This window comes from Sapajus apella, unplaced genomic scaffold (genome assembly GCF_009761245.1).
Source record: "Sapajus apella isolate SASKATOON/1434 unplaced genomic scaffold, GSC_monkey_1.0 scaffold10, whole genome shotgun sequence".
Lineage (NCBI taxonomy): Eukaryota > Metazoa > Chordata > Mammalia > Primates > Cebidae > Sapajus > Sapajus apella.
The window spans coordinates 36,831,075-36,852,607 of NW_022436950.1; the positions used below are offsets into that span (position 1 = coordinate 36,831,075).

The 21,533-nt window shown below is 39.6% G+C and overlaps 1 protein-coding gene and 1 non-coding gene across 5 annotated transcripts in view; one reads left to right on the top strand and one right to left on the bottom strand.

Annotated features, from left to right (window-relative positions):
• The window catches only part of BMPR2 (bone morphogenetic protein receptor type 2), a 172,839-nt gene that overhangs the window by 36,251 nt on the left and 115,055 nt on the right, over positions 1-21,533 (bottom strand). For all 4 annotated transcript variants that reach the window (XM_032278629.1, XM_032278628.1, XM_032278631.1 and 1 more), the window contains 4 exons: positions 16,002-16,112; positions 14,865-14,956; positions 11,611-11,841; positions 10,142-10,256 (listed from right to left, as the gene is read on the bottom strand). In XM_032278629.1, coding sequence (XP_032134520.1) covers positions 10,142-10,256; positions 11,611-11,841; positions 14,865-14,956; positions 16,002-16,112 — 549 coding nt within the window. The remainder of the gene's footprint in view (positions 1-10,141; positions 10,257-11,610; positions 11,842-14,864; positions 14,957-16,001; positions 16,113-21,533) is intronic.
• Positions 4,299-4,407, top strand: LOC116552043. The gene has a single exon (XR_004269168.1). It is a non-coding gene; the product is annotated as a U6 spliceosomal RNA (small nuclear RNA).

Here is a 21,533-nt window from a genome sequence, read left to right on the forward strand (position 1 = left end):
AAAAATAGTCAATCTATGAATTTTTTTTTCTTTATTGAGACAGAGTCTCTCTGTCGCCCAGGCTGGAATGCAGTGGGTGTGATTTCTTCTCACTGCAACCTCCACCTCCTGGGTTCAAGTGATGCTGCTGCCTTAGCCTCCCGAGTGGCTGGGACTACAGGCACATGCTACCACCCTTGGCTAATTTTTTGAATTTTTAGTAGAGACAGGGTTTCACCACGTTAGCCAGGATGGTCTTGATTTCCTGACCGTGTGATACACCTGCCTCAGCCTCCCAAAGTGCTGGAATTATAGGCATGAGCCAATGTATGGATATTTATACATACATATTACCAGTGCTATGCCCCTGCCCTCCCAAAGACCTTAAAAACTATACACAAACTACTTAACAGTAATTTTCTGGTGAAGTCTGAGTTGTCTATATATCTATTTTTTTGGTCAGATACTTCTTTGGTAATAAGCATGCATTGCTATTATAATATGGAAAAAATTCATAGGGAGATCTTATTACAAATAAATAAATGGGTTTAATTCTTCCTTATTCTGAAACATAAGATAGCTGAATAAGTAATAACAGTGTTATTCCTTACTACCAACTTTCTACTCTAAACAATAAAGTTATATCTGAAGATGCTGGGAAGAACAGAATTCAGTGAAAGAACACTTCAAGTAAAAATAGTATAGTATAGGCATATAGATGATCCCCCACTTACAGACGGTTTGATTTATGATTTCTCAATTTTACAGTGGTCTGAAAGCAGTACACAATCAGTAGAACCATACTTCGTTCCTTTTTTTCACTTTCAGAACAGTATTCAATAAATCACATGAGATATTCAATCCTTTATTATAAAGTAGACTTTGTGTTGAATGATTTGGCCAACTATAGGCTAATATAAGTGTTCTAAGCATATTTAAGATAGTTAAGGCTAAACTATAATGTTCAGTAGGTTAAATGCATTTTCAACTTACAATATTTCTAACTTATATGATCTTTTTTTTTTTCTTGCTTTTTTTTGAGACAGAGTCTTGCTCTTGTCACCCAGGCTGGAGTGCAGTGGCATGATCTAGGCTCACTGCAACCTCCTCCTCCCGGGTTCAAGTGATTCTTCTGCCTCAGCCTCCCGAGTAGATGGGATTACAGGCACCTGCCACCACTCCTGCCTAATTTTTGTATTTTTAGTAGAGACAGGGTTTTGCCATGTTGGCCAGGCTGGTCTCGAACTCCTGACTTCGCGATCTGCCCACCTCAGCCTCCCAAAGCACTGGGATTACAGGCATGAGTCACTGCACATGGCCTTTTCCTTTATTTTTTTTATAAACAGGGTCTCGCTCTGTTGCTCAGGCTGGAGTGCAGGGGCATTATCTTGGCTCACTGCAACCTTGACCTCCTGGGCTCAGGCAATTCTCCCACCTCAGCCTCCTAAATAGCTGGGACTACAGGTACATGCCATGACATTGGGCTAATTTTTTATTTCTGTAGAGGTGAAGTCTCACTATGTTGCCAAGGCTGGTCTCAAACTCCTGGGCTCAGGACTTTAATCCTCCTGCTTTGGCCTTCTAAAGTGCTGGGATTAGAACCACTGTGCCCAGCCACCTTATAATTAGTTCACTGGGATGTAATCCCATTGTAAGTCAAGGAACATCTATACTTGGAAATATTTTTTAAACAATCAGGTAAAAACCATAAATTCTGGGCAGGCGCAGTGGCTCACACCTGTAATCTCAGCACTTTGAGAAGCCAAGGGAGGTGGATCACCTGAGGTCAGGAGTTTGAGATTAGCCTGACCAACATGGTGAATCCCCGTCTCTTCTAAAAATACAATTAGCTCAGCATGGTAGCAGGCATCTGTAATCACAGCTAGTTGGGAGGCTGAGGCAGGAGAATCGCCTGAACCCAAGAGGCAGAGGTTGCAGTGACCCGAGACTGTGCCATTGCACTCCAGCCTGGGTGACACAGCAAGACTGTGTCTCCAAAAAAAAAAAAAAAAAAAAACATAAATTCAAATAGCTACTATATTTATATGCAATAACAGCAACTATGTACTTCGTTTTTAAAAAGGTAACTATTACCCTTATTTAGTGGTAACATTAGCTAATGTTTCAGAGTAACAGTGCTGTTTAAATAAAACTTAGTATCTGATGGCAATCATTCTTTTCAGCCTACATTTGACTTGAAACCTTGCTAAATTATGCAAACCTTAAAAAGAAAGATTAGAATGGTATTTTAAGTTCTGTGCTAAGCCAGCTTTTTAAAGGCATTATAATATTTAAGAGCTAAGTGGACACAGTCCAATGGTTAATGTGCTAAAGCACTAAAAAAAGTGCATCAAGTGGCTGACACAGGCAATACTTTGGACAATTCTGTATTCAGGAAAAGCAAGATGTCAAGATAAATGAACAGATAAATTATTCAGGAGAAATTATTTATACATGAAGCATCAGCTACAAAAGATGATCCATGCTAATATACAATGGAACAAAGATCTAAGAAACTGATATATTAAAGTTCCCTTCACAAAAGAGGTCAGAGAGACTAAAAAAAAAAATGTCAGGGCTACAGTATGACAAGAAAATGTAGCAAGGGATGAAGGTAGAAGAAAGCACAAAGACAGAATTATCATAGCAAAAGTAACTTAGGGGTGTCTATGAGGTGAGGTGTATATTGAAACTAAGTGAGGAAGCAAATGTATTAAAGAAATGCGGCTGGGCACGGTGGCTCACGCCTGTAATCCCAGCACTTTGGGAGGCCGAGGCGGGTGGATCACGAGGTCAAGAGATCGAGACCATCCTGGTCAACATGGTGAAACCCCGTCTCTACTAAAAATACAAAAATTAGCTGGGCATGGTGTGGCGTGCCTGTAGTCCCAGCTACTCTGGAGGCTGAGGCAGGAGAGTTGCTTGAACTCAGGAGGTGGAGGTTGCGGTGAGCCGAGATCGCACCATTGCACTCCAGCCTGGATAACAAGAGCAACACTCCATCTCAAAAAAAAAAAAAAAAAAAAAAAGAAACAAATCTCTGAACAACTAACAAAAATATGCATGAAAGCTGAGGAAGACCACAGTTATGACAAGGAATATAACCACATAGCTCTGAAACATGAGCAAAGACTGATCCCCACAGTGTATTATTCTTTTCCTACCTAGTAAGAGAACCTAATATTATTTGAGGCAGCAATGCAAGCAGGAAACAACAACAACATCAACAGCTATATTCTCAGTCTCTTTTGGAGCTAAGTGTGGACTAGGTTCTGGGAAACAAACAAGCATAGAAGTGGGACTTCTGGAGACAGATAGGGGTAATTCATTTTACCTTCTCTTACTTTTCCCTGCTGATTGGCATGATGGACATTGAGGTGACTTTGAAAATGAAAGTTGAGGCCAGGCGTGGTGGCTCATGCCTGTAATCCCAACACTTTGGGAGGCTGAGGCGGGCAGATCATGAGGTCAGGAGTTCGAGACCAGCCTGACCAACATTGCAAAACCCAGTTTCTACTAAAAAAGAAAGAAAGAAAAACAAAAAAATTACCTGGGAGTGGTGGCACACGCCTGTAATCCCGGCTACTCAGAGGCTGAGGCAGGAGGATTGCTTGAATCCAGGAGGTGGAGACTGCAGTGAGTCGAGATTGCGCCACTGCATTCCAGCCTGGGCGACAGAGTGAGACTCTGTCTTGGGGACAGGGGAGGAGAATGAAAGCCGGCCAGGTGCAGTGGCTCACGCCTGTAATCCCAGCACTTTGGGAGGCTGAGGTGGGCAGACCACCTGAGGTCAGGAGTTCGAGGCCAGCCAACATGGTGAAACCACATCTCTACTAAAAATACAAATAACTAGCCAGGCGTGGTGGCAGGTGCCTGTAATCCCAGCTACTTGGGAGGCTGAGGCAGGAGAATAGCTGGAACCTGGGATATGGAGGTTGCAGTGAGCTGAGATGGCACCACTGCACTGCAGCCTGGGCAACAGAGGGAGACTCCACCTTAAAAAAAAAAAAAGAAGAAGGAGAAAGAAAATGAAAGCCTAAAGGATGGTGGAGAAGAAACATGGGAGCCTCAGGCCCTGATAATACTTTGATGATGACAAGCCAGTCCTAGGCTGTCCTTTTCTATATTCTTATAAGAGAAAAAACATTTCTTTCTTATTGAAGCCACTGTTATTACCCCCCATCCCTGATACATTTAGCCAAACCTAATTTCAGCTAACAGAAGCACTGATATTTGAAAAGATACAATTGGGTTTTATACTGAAGACCAATCCATGGAATAAAGGTCCATGTTATGTTAAAACTAAAGAAGTAATAATGGTGCTCACTTTGGCAGCACATATAACTAAAATTGGAACAACACAAAAATTAACATGGATGGCCCTGACACAAAGATGATGTGCAAATTCGTGAAGTGTTCCATATTTTTAAGATAGTTGGAAAGAATAAACACCTAGTATTTGACAGCACAACAGAGTTATAATCGTCAAAATAATTGTACATTTATAAATAACTAAAGGAATATTATTGGATTATTTTAACACAAAGGAGAAATGACTGAGAGGATGGATACCCTGTTTTCCATGATGTGGTTTTTTACACATTACATGTTTGTATCAAAATATCTCATGGGGCCGGGCACAGTGGCTAACACCTGTAAACCCAGCACTTTGGGAGGCTGAGGTGGGAGGACTGCTTGAACCCAGGAGTTTGAGACCAGCCTGGGCAACATAGGGAGACCATGTCTCTATAAAAAAATAAAAATAAAATTAGCCAGGCATGGTGGCTCACGCCTGCAGTCCTAGCTACCCAGGAGGCTGAGGCGGGAGGATCACTAGAGCCTACGAGGTAGAGGCTGCAGTCAGCCAAGATCACTCCACTACAGTCGAGCCTGGGCTGGACTCAAAACAAACTCCCTCAAAAACAAACCAAAAAAACCTCGGCGGGGCACAGTGGCTCACGTCTGTAATCCCAGCATGTTGGGAGGCCAAGACAGGTGGATCACTTGAGGTAAGAAGTTCAAGATCAGCCTGGCCAACATGGTGGAAACCCCATCTCTACTAAAAATACAAAAACTAGTGGGGCATGATGGTGTATGCCTATAATCCCAACTACTTGGGATGCTGAGGCAGGGGAATTGCTTGAATCTGGGAGGTGGAAGTTGTAGTGAGCTGAGATCGCACCACTGCACTCTAGCCTGGGCAACAGAGTAAGACTCCGTCTCAAAAAAAAGACAACTCATGTACCTCATAAATATATACACTACTATGTACCCACAAAAATTAAAAACATTAATGACACATTATAGTTCACTTAACAAAATAAATACAAGGAAAATATAATATAGCCTAGCTAAGAGGTTCTTATCCTAAGGTCCATAAATGGGCTTCAAAAAGTCTGAAAATACCCTGGAATCAAAAGAACATTTTTAAAATTTTTCTTTTACTTATGTATTTACATTTTTGTGAGACAGAGTTTCGCTCCTGTGAGTTCTCCTGCCTCAGCCTCCTGAGCAGCTGAGATTTCAGGTGCTGCCACCATGCCTGGCTAATTTTTTTGGTATTTTTAGTAGAGACGGGGGTTTCACCATGTTGGTCAGGCTGGTCTTGACCTCCTGACCTCAGGTGATCCACCCCCACTGGCCTTCCAAAGTGCTGGGATTACAGGTGTGAGCCACCATGCCTGACCTTATTTATTTTTCAGATACAGATACACTCTTGCTCTGTTGCCCAGGCTGGAGTGCAGTGGTGAGACCTTGGCTCACTGCAACCTCCCCGTCCCAGGCTCAAACGATCTTTTCACCTTAACCTCCTGAGGTGCATGCTACTATGCCCGGCTAATTTTTTATATTTTTTTGTAGAGACAGGGTTTCACCACGTTGGTCTCAAACTCTTGGGCTCAAGCAATCTGCCAGCCTCAGCCTCCCAAAGTATTGGGATTTCAGGTGTGAGCCATGGTACCTGGTCTCTTTTATTTTAAACTCGGGGGTACATGTGCAAGTTTGTTATCTGCAATTATAGTGTGATGCTGAGGTTGGGGTACAAGTGATCCTGTTACCCAGGTAATGAGCACAGTACCCATGAGTCAGTTTTTCAGCCCTTACCGTTCTCGCTCTCTCCCCACTCTAGTAGTCCCTAGTTTCTATTGCTGTCATCTTCATGTCCATAAGAACTCGAGGTCTACTTCCCACTTATAAAGCGAGAACATGTGGTATTTGGTTTTCTGTTCCTGCTTAGCATAATCTACTCCAGCTCCATCCATGTTGCTGCAAAGGACATGATTTCATTCTTTTTTTGGCTGTGTAGTATTTGATGGTGTATGTGAACACATTTCTTTATCCACTCCACTGTTGATGGGCACCTAGGTTGATTCCATATCTTTGCTATTGTGAATAGTGCTGTGAAAAACAGAGAAGTACCTGTGTCTTTCTGGTAGAATTATTTGTATTCTTTTGGATATATACTCAGCAATAGGATTGCAGGGTCAAATGGTAGTTCTGTTTTAAGTTCTTTGAGAAATCTCCAAACTGCTTTCCAAAGTGGCTGAACTAATTTATACTCCCATCAACAATGTGGAAGTGTTCCCCTTTCTCCACAGCCTCAACAGCATCTGTTGTTTTTTGACTTTTCAATAATAGCATTCTGACTGGTGTAAGATAGTATAAAATTGTGGTTTTGATTTGCATTTCTCTGATGATTAGTGATACGGAGCATTTTTTCATACCATACAAGTTGGCTGCTTGTATGTCTTCTTCTGGGAAGTGTCTATTCATGTCATTTGCCCACTTTTCAATGTGGCTATTTGCTTGTTCAGTTGTTTACGTTCCTTATACATTCTGGATATTAGACCTTGGTTGGATGTGCAGTTTGCAAATATTTTCTCTCATTTGTAGGTTGTTTACTCCAAGGATGACTTCTTTTGAAAAGAACAATTTCTAAGTATGCTTGGAGGAAGAATGTTCAGCATATGAAGAGGAATTCTTTTTTTTTTTTTTTTTTTTTTGGGACAGCGTCTCACTCTGCTGCCCAGGCTGAAGTGCACTGGCATGATCATAGCTCACTGCAATCTAGAATTCCTGGGTTCAAGCGATCCTCCCACCTCAGCCTCCTGAGTACCTGGGACCACAGGTGTGTGCCACTACCCCCAGCTAATTAAAAAAATTTTTTTGTAAAACAAATAAAGGGTATTCAATTAGGAAAGGAGGAAGTCAAATTGTCTCTATTTGCAGATGACATGATTGTATATTTAGAAGACCCCATCGTTCAGCCCCAATCTCCTGAAACTAATAAGCAACTTTGGCAAAGTCTCAGGATACAAAATCAATGTGCAGAAATCACAAGCATTCCTATACACCAATAACAGACTTAAAGAGAGCCAAATCAAGAACGAACTGCCATTCACAACTGCTACAAAGAGAATAAAATACCTAAGAACACAACTAAGAAAGGATATAAAGGACCTCTTCAAGGAGAACTACAAACCACTGCTCAAGAAAATAAGAGAGGACACAAACAGATGGCAAAACATTCCATGCTCATGGTTAGGAAGAATCAATACTGTGAAAATGGCCATACTGCTCAAAGTAATTTATAGATTCAATGCTATCTCCATCAAGCTATCTATGACCCTCTTCACAGATCCCCTTAAACTTCATGTGGAACCAAAAGAGAGCCTGCATAGCCAAGTCAATTCTAAGCAAAAAGAACAAAGCTGGAGGCATCATGCTACCTGACTTCAAACTATACTACAAGGCTACAGTAATCAAAATAGCATGGTACTGGTACCAAAACAGAGATACAGACCAATGGAACAGAACAGAGGCCTCAGAGGCAACACCACTCATCTGCAACCATCTGATCTTTGACAAATCTCACAAAAACAAGCAACAGGGAAAGGATTCCCTGTTTAATAAATGATGTTGGGAAAACTAGCTAGCAATGTGCGGAAAGCAGAAACTGGACCCCTTCCTGACACCTACACTAAAATTAACTCCAGGTGGATTAAAGACTTAAACATAAGACCTAATACCATAAAAACCCTAGAAGAAAACCTAAGCAGAACCATTTAGGACATAAGCATAGGCAAGGACTTCATGACTAAAACACCAAAAGCACTGGCAACAAAAGCCAAAATAGACAAATAGGATCTAATTAAACTCCAGAGCTTCTGCACAGCAAAGAAACAATCATTAGAGTGAAGCGGCAACCAACAGAATGGGAAAAAAATTTTTGCAAACTACCCATCTGACAACAGCTAATATCCAGAATCTACAAAGAACTTAAATAAGTCAAAAGTGGGCAAAGGATATGAACAGACACTTTCCAAAAGAAGACATACATGAGGCCAACAAATATATGAAAAAATGCTCATCATCACAGGCCATTAGAGAAATGCAAATCAAAACCACATTGAAATACCATATCATGCCAGTTTGAATGGCGATCATTAAAAAATCTGGAGATAGCAGATGCTGGAAGAGGATGTGGAGAAATAAAAACACTTTTACACTGTTGGTGGGAGTGTAAATTAGTTCAACCATTGTGGAAGACAGTGTGGCGATTCCTCAAGGACTTGAAATAGAAATCCATTTGACCCAGCAATCCCATTACTGGGTATATATCCAAAGGATTATAAATCATTCTATTATAAAGACACATGCACATGTATGTTCACTGCAGCACTGTTTACAATAGCAAAGACCTGGAACCATAGTCCTGGTTCCAAATGCCCATCAATGATAGACTGGACAAGTAAAATGTGGCACATATACACCATGGAATACTATGCAGCCACAAAAAACGATCAGTTTGTGTCCTTTCCATGGACATGGATGAAGCTGGAAACCATCATTCTCAGCAAACTGACACAAGAACCTTCACCTCCCAGGCTCAAGCAATCCTCCCACCTCAGCCTCCCAAGTATCTGGGACTACAGGTGCATGCCATCACGTCCAGCTAATATTTGTATTTTGTAGATAGAGGGTTTCACCATGTTACCTAGGCTGGTCTCACACTCCTGAACTCAAGTGATCTGCCTGCCTTGGTCTCCTGAAGTGCTAAGGTTACAGGCATGGGCCATTGCACCCAGGCTGCTAATACTGCAACTGAAGTAGCTGCTTGTTCTTCCTAATGATTTTATGAAACTCTCTTGCAAACAAGTACATCATAGAAAAATTATGTCTGCACAACTCTTAAGAGTTGTTTAAAGTAACATAATAGAAAGACAATGACTAAGGCCCATTCCTTATCTCCAGCTTTGTAAGTCCCAGGCTGCCTATGGCACCTGGACTGATGCCACTGGGTCCCCTACATCCCATGGCAACAATGGAAAAAGGGCAGGCCAGGGCAAGCATGAGGAATAAACAGTCTTTATTGGGCTCAGACTAGGAGTCTTTGGGCCGAGAGGACCTTGGTATATTTGTCAGTTTTATTCTCCATGTTCTTTTTGGCCTTTTCTCATAGCCTCATGAACTGTTTTTCTTAATAGATCTTCTGGTAATAGACTTTCCTATTCTCCTCCAGGGTGGCCATCATTGTCTGGTATTTCCCATCAGCTTTGTAAGCCCAGTGCTCCAAGTAGGCAAACCTTCTTCAAGGCTTCAGACGCACAACCTTGAGGGTGGCTGAAACCACCATCTGCTTTTCCTTGTCACACAGCAGTGAGATTCCATCAAACACCCTGAGGTAGTCCAGGGCAGCCTGGCCTTGCTTGGTCTTGTTGGGGAGCATACCACATGTGGTCTGCCAAAAGATGTGGCTAGGGGCTCATAAATGGTAGGGTACTTGAGAAGGGTTGCTATTTGTCTGCTTGCAGAGGAAGGCTAGGTACTTCAATTTGTTTCTGTAGAAAGTGCCAGAAATGTTGATGTCCTCACAGCACATGACCACTACTTTCTCTGCTGGGTCATGACAGCCTCCAGGTAGCCCAGGAGTTGGACTCAGCTATCAAGCACTAGGACTGCCCCTCTGCCATCTTGGCAGCTGCATGGGAAAACTCTGTCTGTTACATTTCAAATGTATTTCATGTTGAATCTTTCAAACAACTGGCTAACAATAAATATCCAATAATATAAATGATATTTTTACTTTGAAGATATAATTAAAATTTCCTGTTGTAAATTTTGAACCCACATGAGTGTCAATTTCGTCTATTGACTCTCTTACCTCCTCGTGGTAATTCTGTGTGAAGATAGGCCAGTCCTCTGGTCACAGAATGAGCAAGACGGCAAGAGCTTACCCAGTCACTTGTGTGGAGACTCAAATACTTGCATAAAGATCCCTATATAGAAGGAAAAATGCAAAAGAGAAAAAAAAGGTAGAATTAACTTACTTTAACATGAAGAGGTAAGTTAGCATCCTTATAAAGAATTTGCAAATAGGCTAGGAGTCCATGAAGATCCAACGAACTATGACATTTCAGAATCTTGAAAGAGTTAATATGACATTTCTGGGTGTTGAGAGAAGAGGAGAGGATGGGAACAAGGGGAATTTAAACACTATCAATTTTTTTTTTTTTTTTTGAGACAGAGTCTGACTCTGTCACCCAGGCTGAAGTGCAGTGGCACAATCTCGGCTCACTATAACCTCCACCTTCCAGGTTCAAGTGATTCTCCTGCCTCAGCCTCCCAAGTAGCTGGGACTACAGGCATGCGCCACCAGGCCCGGCTAACTTTTGTATTTTTAGTAGAGACGAGGTTTCACTCTTGGCTAGGCTGGTCTCTTAACTCCTGACCTTGTGATCCGCCTGCCACAGCCTCCCAAAGTGCTGGGATTACATAGGTGTAAGCCACCACACCCAGCCTAAACATTATCAATTTTTATGTCTCCAATATTAAAAATTATGAATGATTATTTCCTTTTAAACAATTCTTTGATAAAATTAAGACAGAAAACGTGTATCATTCACCAGTACAAATATAAATCATATTGTTATGGTTCCTAAGTAGAAAATAAAAGGCTTTTGTAAATATATCTATGTATGTATTGGTGCTGCTCAAAGTGCTTATCTACAAACTATTACCAGTTGCTGATGAGAAAAGGAGTTTGCATCAAAATGAATGTCAATCAAAGTACTGCTTCCTTCATCAAAAAACTTATCAAAAAAATTAAATATAAAAGAGAGTAACAAAGAAAGAGGAGAAAGCTGAATAAACAGTATAATTAGTAATACAGTTCATTCACATTGTGGTGTGAGATCCTTATTCCATTGCAGACCATTAATAATCCAGCTTGTGAGTCAGTAATGCTCTCTCCATCAATACAGTTGTCCTCTCTGAAGTCTGATTAACAACTAACATAAGCGTCAATTTTTTTTTTTTTTTTTTGAGACAACATCTTGCTCTGTTGCCCAGGCTGGAATGCAGTGGTACAATCTTGGCTCACTGCAATCTCCACCTCCCAGGTTCAAGCAAGTCTTGTGCCTCAGACTCCTAAGTAGCTGGGATTACAGATGTGTGCCATCACACCTGGCTAATTTTTGTATTTTTAGTAAAGACAGCGTTTTGCCATGTTAGCCAGGCTGGTCTTGAACTCCTGGCCTCAAGTGACCCACCTGCCCTAGCCTCCCAAAGTGCTGGGATTACAAGCATGAGCCACTGCACCCAGCCTCAGTTTATTTTTTATGAGGTACTTACATTGGGATAATACTCCATTACAAGCAAATATTCCATGCGTCCATCTGCAGTGACTCTCTCATCTCCAACTATAAAGCGGGCAATGTTGTCATGTTCCATCAAAGGCACTCTGTAAATGTTCTTTTCATTGATAAAATTCTGACGGTTTGCAAAGGAAAACACTTTTACAGCAACCAGACGCTCATCCAAGGAGCCTTTATATACTGCTCCATATCGACCTCGGCCAATCAGCTATATGTGTTTTAAAGAAAGCAAGGTATTCCCATGTGCATGTTCAAAGAGTAAGCAAAAAAAAAAAAAAAAAAGAAAAAAAAAGAAAGGTATTAATTAGTATCATAATCTAACAATCAAATTTACTAAACAATAAAGTACAAATTTATATGGAATGCCACAGCTCTCTGTTGCTTATAGTTCATTCCATTATCAATAAATCAATAAATTTTGTTCTAGTATGGCTGATGAAGCTCCTACCAGACCTAGCCTCCCCATAGATAACATTTATAAATGCCAGACAAAATTTAAAAAAGAAAAAAGTTCTAAAGGCAGATAAATCTTGAGAGTCATTAAGGCTCTGAGAAAAACGTGGCATGGGGTGAGCTACCCATTTTTTTTTTTTTTTTTTTTTTTTTTTTTGAGACTAAGTCTCACTCTGCCACCCAGGCTGGAGTGCAATGGTGCTATCTCGGCTCACTGCAACCTCTGCCTCCCGGGTTCAGGCAATTCTCCTGTCTCAGCCTCCTGAGTAGCTGGGATTACAGGTGTGTGCCACAGTGCCCAGCTAATTTTTTTATTTTTAGTAGAGATGGGGTTTCACCATCTTGGCCAGGCTGCTCTGGGACTCCTGACCTTGTGATCCACCCATCTCGGCCTCCCAAAGAGCTGGGATTATAGGCGTAAGCCTCCGCCCGGCCTGAGCTACCCACTTTTATGGCTTTAGCCTGAGAGCAGGCTGAAATTAGCACTGTGCAGTAGAACTAAACTTGCTAAAGAAAACTGTTTCTAGGCTGGGTGTGGTAGCTCACACCTGTAATCTCAGCACTTTGGGAGGCTGAGACGAGATAGGTCAGGAGTTCAAGATCAGCCTGGCCAACATGGCAAAACCCTGTCTCCACTAAAAATACAAAAATTAGCCAGGCATGTGGCACGCACCTGTAATTCCAGCTACTCAGGAGGCTGAGGCAGGAAAATCACTTGAACCCGGGAAGCAGAGGTTGCAGTGAGCTGAGACGTACCACTGCACTCTAGCCTGGGTAAAAGAGCAAGACTCTGCCTCAATTAAAAAAAAGAAAATAAAAGAAGAGAAAAAGAAAAGAAAAGAATACTGTTCTGGCATTGGGAAACTCAGGACATATTGGTAAAGCCACAGTTGCTGGCAAGTGAGGGGAGAACTCTAGAAAGGAGAAAGTCAGAGAGAGGGAAACTCAATAAAAGTACAAGACAGTCTCCAGCTGAAGATAAAATAACTGAACTGAGATTTGAGCTTCTGCCCCAGACAAGTTTGTGATATGTGTCCAACCAAGTTAAATGCTTACTAAAACAAAAAAAAACTTGACACACTTTAGAAGAGTCCAGTGTCTCCACAATACAATATTCACAATATCCAGAATACAAAAAAATTACTGAACACACAAAGAACCAGCAAAATGTAACCCATTCTCATTTTTGGCTTCTAGGGATTGCTTTCGATTTTTATTGAAACAGGTTAGGGATTTACCATCATTTATTTAAGGATGTATGTTGTATCTCATATACTATTTCCAGGTTAAAATTATACAAAGTGTGCTTTAAAAAGGTTATATCAATATAAAGTTAATTCAGCAATTTTTGGGAGTGTTTCTATGACTTAATCATGGTTGAACTTCCATGGGTTAATTAGTATTTCTTTCAACCTTGTAAACTGGACATTTTACTGTACATTTCTTAGCCACACACACTTCTTTTGTGAATTGGCAGTTAATATCTCTTGTCCATTTTTTTTGGGATGGGGTCTCTGTCACCCAAGACCTCACTACAACCTCTACATCCTAGGTTCAAGTGATCCTTCAACCTCTCAGTCTCCTGAGTAGCTGGGATTACAGGCGTGTGCCACCATATCCAGCTAATTTTTTTAATTTTTTACCAAATACACGGGGTTTCGCCATGTTGCCCATGGCTTGTCTTGAACTCCTGGGATCAAGCAATCCACTCACTTTGGCCTCCCAAAAATTCTGGGATTACAGGCGTAAGTCACCACACCCAGCCTTTTTGTCCATTTGCTATAGAACGTTTCTTTCATCTTGATTTATATCAGTTATTTATCAAGTTTTCCCTTGTATGTTGAATTTTTTTTTTCAAATTTGGCTTTTATCTTTGTTTATGGTATGTCTCTCCCAAAACAGAAAGTTCTTACAATTTTTTTATATAATCAAATCTATCATATCTATTATTTAATAGTCTCTGGTTTGGGGATCATAGTTTTCAAGTCACTCTTAATAAAGATCATAAAAACACTTGTCATAGCAACACTTTTAATGTAGCTTCTGAGATATCACCAAATGAAATGTAACTTCTATATATAAGAAGAGCCTTATGTATCTACAAAAACATGTAATATATGCATACAAGGAGTATTTATTTGTTGTCTACTACGGATTCCTTGGTGTCACACTGTTTTCAAAATTTCATGTCTTTATTCTCATACCCTGTACAAATCTGGACTCAAGGTCAACCCCTTTCTAAATATATTTTCTTTTTCTCTTTTAAGATGGAGTCTTGCTCTGTCACCTAGGCTGGGACTACAGGTATGTGCCACCACTCCCAGCTAATTTTTGTATTTTAGTAGAGATGGGGTTTTGCTACGTTGGCCAGGCTGGTCTTGAAATCCTGACCTCAAGTGATCCACCTGTCTAGGACTCCCAAAGTGATGGGATTACAGGAGTGAGCCACTACGCCTGGCCATATTTTCTTTAATAACCCCCTTTTCATCATTTTCTTATCCACTGTACTTTTCTTCATAGCATTTACTACTACTTGCAATTATATTATACATTCCTTTACCTGTTTGTAGATGCCCCAACTCAAATATAAGCCCCAGGAGACATGCCTGTATTGTTCACCTATATTCCCAGTGCCTAGAATACTCCTTGACAAAAAACTGGTATTTAATAAGTAAGGGTTAAATAAATGAATGAATGTCTTAATGAGTGAATGAAATCACTGTTCCAGGTCTAGTATAATAGCAGAAACAAGAGTCCATAATCTAACAACAAACTTACCTCCAACAGTTTCAGATTATCTAGGTCAAGAGAGGGTTCGGATGCTGCTGCCTCCATCATGTTCATACTGTGAAGACCCTGTTTACGGTCTCCTATAGGAACAGGAAAAAGGTTACTAATACATGGTTTCCTTTTTTTTATTTTGAGACAGAGTCTCGCTCTGTTGCCAGGCATCAGGCTGGAGTGCAGTGGTGCGATCTCGGCTCACTGCAAGCTCCGCCTCCCGGGTTCAAGCAATTCTCCTGCCTCAGCCTCCCAAGTAGCTGGGACTACAGGCGCGCGCTACGACGCCCAGCTAATTTTTGTATTTTTTAGTAGGGATGGGGTTTCACCATGTTAGCCAGGATGGTCTCGAACCTGACCTTGTGATCCGCCCGCCTCGGCCTCCCAAAGTGCTGGGATTACAGGCGTGAGCCACCGTGCCCAGCCTAATACATGGCTTTTTAAAAATGATTATCTTTTTATGCTTTTTACAATATTATAGTTAAAAAGAAGGGCTGCAGAAAGATTGGCAGCAAGATTTACACCTAATCTCAATAAGAATAAAACTATTTACTAAACTTGCTAACATCTATAAATGCAGATGAATGCACAATGGCATGAAGGCCAAATTCTGGGAGACACTTCCATGATGACTTAATTTAAAAGTTTAAAACCTTAAGTAATATTACAAAAACTTTAAAGAAGACTATACAGAAGTTATTCAAATGAGTGAATGAATGAATGCTGATTTCTTAAACAGTCCATCAAACCTAAAGCTTATTAGAACCAACTGAACGTTTGATGATACTGAGGAATTACTATTTTTTCAGATGTGAAAATGGTACTATGAATATATATTCTTAAAGCCATTATATTATAGAGATAATATTTATAGATAGATGATATCTAATTAACTACTTACAGATATATGATATCTGTGATTTGCTTCAAAATAATCCAGTGGCATGGAAAGGGGTAGTGACTGATAATTTAGATGAAACAACACTGTCCATATGTGAGAATTATTTAGGCTGGGTGTATTCTGCATAACTTTGAGAGTATTTTTTTTTAACATAGGGAATTTAAAAGGAGAAAATAAATTCTGATTAAATTGCATGTTTAATAAACGATAGGACAGAAAGTGGTGATTTTTACCTGTCAACATTCTGTATCCAAACCATAAGGCAACTATCAAAACAGCTAACACAGAGACTGATGTCAAAGCAATGATTATTGTCTCATCTCGGTTAAATGAATGAGGTGGACCTAAAAGAAAACAAATTTTGAAATGTTATCATTTTTTTAAAAAGTATTTTGTTAAATACTGACAGACTGCCCTTTAGAAAGGCTGTATCAATGTATAATCAAATCAGTAATGTTTTTGGATCAAAGGAAATGAAAGAAAAAATTAGTAATAAATTTGTGATAATTGCAAATTATATAATCATACAGACTATTCCATATAGATCTGGAACACTGAAACACCAAGTAGGTGTGCTCCTAATTATTGAAATATCAGCTATGCCATGGAATAGCATAGACAGGATGGTATAATATTAAGAGTCTTAGAATCTAGTGGTTTTAGAATCACATTTGGTTTTAAATCCTCAATTTCCTCATTTATAAAAATAGTACTCTGTATTTCCCAAGTTAGCTGTGAGGTTTAGATGGCAGTCTAAGTACTTAGTACAATGTAAAGAATATGTTTTCTGACTGGGCACGGTGGCTCATGCCTATAATCCCAACACTTTGGGAGGCTGCTGCAGGAGGATCACTTGAGACCAGGAGGTCAAGACCAGCCTGGACAACATAGCAAAACCCCAGGCATTAAAACAAACAAACAAGCCAAATTAGTCAGACATGGTAGCATGCACCTGTAGTCCCAGCTACTCAGGGGACTATGGCAGGAGGATTGCTTGTGCCCAGGAGTTTGAGGCTGCAGTGAGCCATGATGGTACCACTGCACTTCAGCTTAGGTAATGTAGTAAGACCATGTCTCTTAGAAAAACTTTAAAGTTTTTAAAAAAGAATATGTTATCTATGCAATAAATGATAGTTATGTTTATTGATATTGATTTTATTATTAATAAAAATACCATGGCTTTACAGGCAGTTAAATCTGAATTGGACTTCAAGCTCAGTTCTTCCACTTAATATATGACCTTAGGAAAGTTTCTTCAACTATCTGGGCCCAAGTTTACACATTTGCAGAATGGAATGGGAACACACATAAGCAAATCACAGGGCTATGATGAACATGTAAACATTTTATGTGTTAAGTTCCATTCTGTGGGTCAGATCATAGCTAGAGTAAATACCCTTTAGGATGGATGGCCACAAACTACAGCATAGCCAAAAGAGAGCAAGTACAACTGTGAAGGTATGAGATCTCTGAACTGTGATGGGTAGAAATAACAAAAAGCATTTGAGGAGGAAAAAAAAAGATAACTTGGAAGGGTATGATAGTTGTCTTCATGCCAAAAAATGGACTTGATTTGGACCAAGAAAAAATAACCAGTTCCAATTAGCGTTATCTTTAAGGATAATAATCTTTAGTTCAGCATACAGAAAAACACGGCTTATAAATAGACCTGTCTAAAATAGAAAGAATTACCCTATGAAAGAGCTGTTCATTGTTTTACTAGATGCAGTCATGCAAGGTTTGGTAATACTGATCAGAAGCTGTGCTTGATGACTGCCAGTATCTTCGTTCATTCTTTATATTCAATCAAAATCAAGCATGTTGTACTCAAATTAGAAGCTTCTGTGGCAAAGTAAGATGCCTCTATGGCAAAGAGTTCCTCTGAAGGACATTCCTGTTCTAATGAATTTATTTATCTCAATCAAATTAAGTAGAAGTTGCTTATTAAAATGTCAAAACTATATTTCTGTAGAAAGATCTGTTGAAACAATACTGAAATACTCTTAATTTGCAGGCCATTTATTAGATTTTCTTTTTTCCTTCCCTCCTTCCTTCCCTCCCTCCCTCCCTTCCTTTTTTTCCTTTCCTTCTGTCCTTCCTTCCTTCCTTTTTCTTTAACAGAGTCTTGCTCTGTCACCCAGGCTGTAGTGCAGTGGCACAATCTTGGCTCACTGCAAATTCCACCTCCTAGGCTCAAGCAATTCTCATGCCTCAGCCTTCTGAGTAGCTGGGATTACAGGAGTGCACCACCACACCTGGCTAATTTTTTGTATTTTTAGTAGAGATGAGATTTCACCATGTTAGCCAGGGTGGTCTTGAACTCCTGGCCTCAAGTTGATCTGCCCACCATGGCCTCCCAAAGTGCTGGGATTACAGGCATGAGCCTTGGTGCCTGGCCCATTTATAAGATATTAACAGATTGTAACATATTGATCACTCTACCTCCTTTTAACATACAAAGTAAGTTACAGGCAGAAAAGCTACATATAAAACTCATTTTACCACAGTGAGATATTATTTCACACACATTAGCATGGCTACAATGTTAAAAAAGAAGAAAATCAAAAGCACTGGCAAGGATGTGGATAAATTAGAACTCTTGTACATTGCTGGTGGGAAATAAAGTGGTAAAACACAGCAGAAAAAGTTTACAAGTTCCTCAAAAAGTTAAACATGGAATCACCAGAAGACCCAGTAATTTCACTCCTAGGCATATATCCAAAAGAACTGAAAACAAGTGTTCAAACGAAAACTTCACACGCAGGTTCACAGCATCACTATTCACAATAGCCAAAAGTGGAAATAACACAAATGTTCATAAACTGATGAATGGATAAACAAAATGTGGTATATTCAATACAAAGGAGTTACAAAAGGTTGAACACTCCATGATCCCACTGAAATAAAATACCCAGAATAGGCCAAATCCATAAAGACAGAAAGCAGGTTAGTAGCTGCCAAGGACTGGGAGAGGAGGAAATAGGGAGAGACTGCTTATTAGATGCTGGATTTCACTTATGGGGTGATGAAAACATTTTTGAGCTAGATAGAGGTAATAGTTGCACAACAATGTGGATGTGTTGAGTGGTACATTTCAATATGACTAATTCTAAGTTATATAAATTTTACTTCAATTAAAAAAAAAAAAAACTAAGGCTGGACATGGTGGCTAATGCCAGTAATCCCAGCACTTTGGGAGGCCAAGGCAGGCGGATTACAAGGTCAGGAGTTCGAGACCAGCCTGGCTAACATGGTGAAACCCTGTATCTACCAAAAATACAAAAATTAACTGGGCATGGTGGCGTTTGCCTGTAATCCCAGCTACCCAGGGGGTTGAAGCAGGAGAATCACTTGAACCCAGGAGGCGGAAGTTGCACTGAGCTAAGATTGTGTCATTGCACTACAGCCTGGGCGACAGAGCAAGACTCCATCTACACACACACACACACACACACACACACACACACACGCACACACACACACACAAAACAAACACTAGTTCATTTTAGAATTTGCTAAACTTAAAAAACTATTACACATAAACATATGCACACATACACATATATACAAAACTAAATAATTTATAGACTCATGACTATACACAGATATTTTATGTCCTTATAGTTTTTGTTTTCCAGAAAGTCATATAGTTGGAATGATACAGCATATAATCTTTTCAGACTGGCTTCTTTCACTTAGCAATATGTACTTTATGTTCCTCCATGGTTTTTTGTGACTTAGCAGTTCATTTCCTTTTATCACTGAGTATTATCCATGTTATAGATGTATCATAGATTACCTGTTCACCTACTGAAGGAAATCTTGGTTACTTCCAAGTTTTGGCATTATGAATAATTATTTGTAATTATAAATATCTGTGTAAACTTTTGTGGGATTAAGTTTTCAACTCATTCAGGAACATAATTGCTGGATCAAATGATAAGCCTATGTTTAGTTTGTAAATAACTATCAAACTGTCTTCCAATGTGGCTGTACCATTTTGCATCCCCAGCAGCAATGAATGAGAATTCCTGTGTTCTGCATTCTCACCAGCATTTTACATTGTGTTTTGGATTTTAGTCTTTCAAATAGGTTTGTACTGGTATCTCATTATAGTTTTAAGTTGTAATTTCTAATGACCTATGATGACAAGTATCTTTTCATATAATTATTTGTCATCTGTCTATCTTCTTTGGTGAGGTATCTGTTCAGATCTTTCACCCACTTTTGAACTGGACTGTTTGTTTTCTTATTAGTAAGTTTTAACAGTTCTTTGTATATTTTGGATACAAATCATTTATTAGCTTTGTGTTTTGCAAATAGTTTCTCCTAGTGTGGCCTTTCATTGTCTTGGTAATAAGATAATGCTGGCATCATAAAATGAATTAGGAAGTGTTCCCTATGCTTCCATTTTCTGAACGAGATTATAGAAAAATGTTGTTGGTTTATATATTTATTTAAGATGGAGTCTCACTCTATATCCAGGATGGAGTGCAGTGGCATAATTTCGGCTGACTGCAACCTCTGCCTCCCGAGTTCAAGGGATTCTCCTGCTTCAGCCTCTGGAGTAGCTGAGATTACAGGTGTTCGCCATCACACCTGGCTAATTTTTGTATTTTAGTAAAGACAGGTTTTCACCATGTTGGCCAGGCTGGTCTCCAACTCCTGACCTCGGTGATCCACCCACCTCAGCCTCCCAAAGTGTGCTGGGATTACAGGTGTGAGCCCCACGCCTGGTCATGATGTTTCCTTAAATGTTTGCTAGAATTCAACAGTGAAACAATCTGAGCCTGGTGCTTTCTATTTTGGAAAATTATTAATTTTATTATATAATTACTATATATCATTATTATATATATACATATATATACCTATTCAGATTACATATATGCCTATTGAGATTGTATATTTCTCCTTGTGTGAATTTTAGTAGATGTGTTTTTCAAGGAATTGATCCATTACACTTCAATTCTCAAATCTATGGACACAGAATTATTCATGTTATTACTTTACTATCCTTTTAATGTCCATGGGATTGTAGTCATGACCCCTTTTCCCTTTGTAACTATTAATGACTTGTTTCTCTTTTCTTTTTGGTAGCCAAGGCTAGAGATTTATTAATTTTATTGATCTTTTTGGAGAACCAGCTTTGGGGTATGTTGCTTTTTCTCTATAATTTCCTGTTTTTAATTTCATTGATTTTTTTTTTTATTCTGCTTACTTTGTCTCTAATTTGCTCCTCTTTTACTAAGGTTGAAGCTTAGTAAAGCCCTGATTTGTTTTGTTAAATAAAAGGATATATATAATTAAATCTAATTTTATCTAGTTAGCACTGAAAAAAACCTGGCCAAAATTTTACCACTAATATGGCAGACAACAAATACTTAGATTTTTCATCTAACAAGGTTGTTCCTTGTTCCTTTTCATTGTCTTGTTATTAAGATAATGCTGACATCATAAAATGAGTTAGGAAGTGTTTCCTCTGCTTCCATTTTCTGAAACAGATTATAGAAAACTGATATTTCTTTTTTCTTTTCTCTTTTTTGAGACAGTGTTACTCTGTTGCCCAGGCTGGAGTGCAGTGGCATTATCTCAGCTCACTGCAACCTCTACCTCCTGGGTTCAAGCGATTCTCCTGCCTCAGCTACCTGAGTAACTGGGATTACAGGTGTGCGCCACCACACATGGTTAATTTTTGTATTTTTAGTAGAGACGGTTTTCACCACATTAGTCAGGCTGGTCTTAAACTCCTGACCTCATGACCC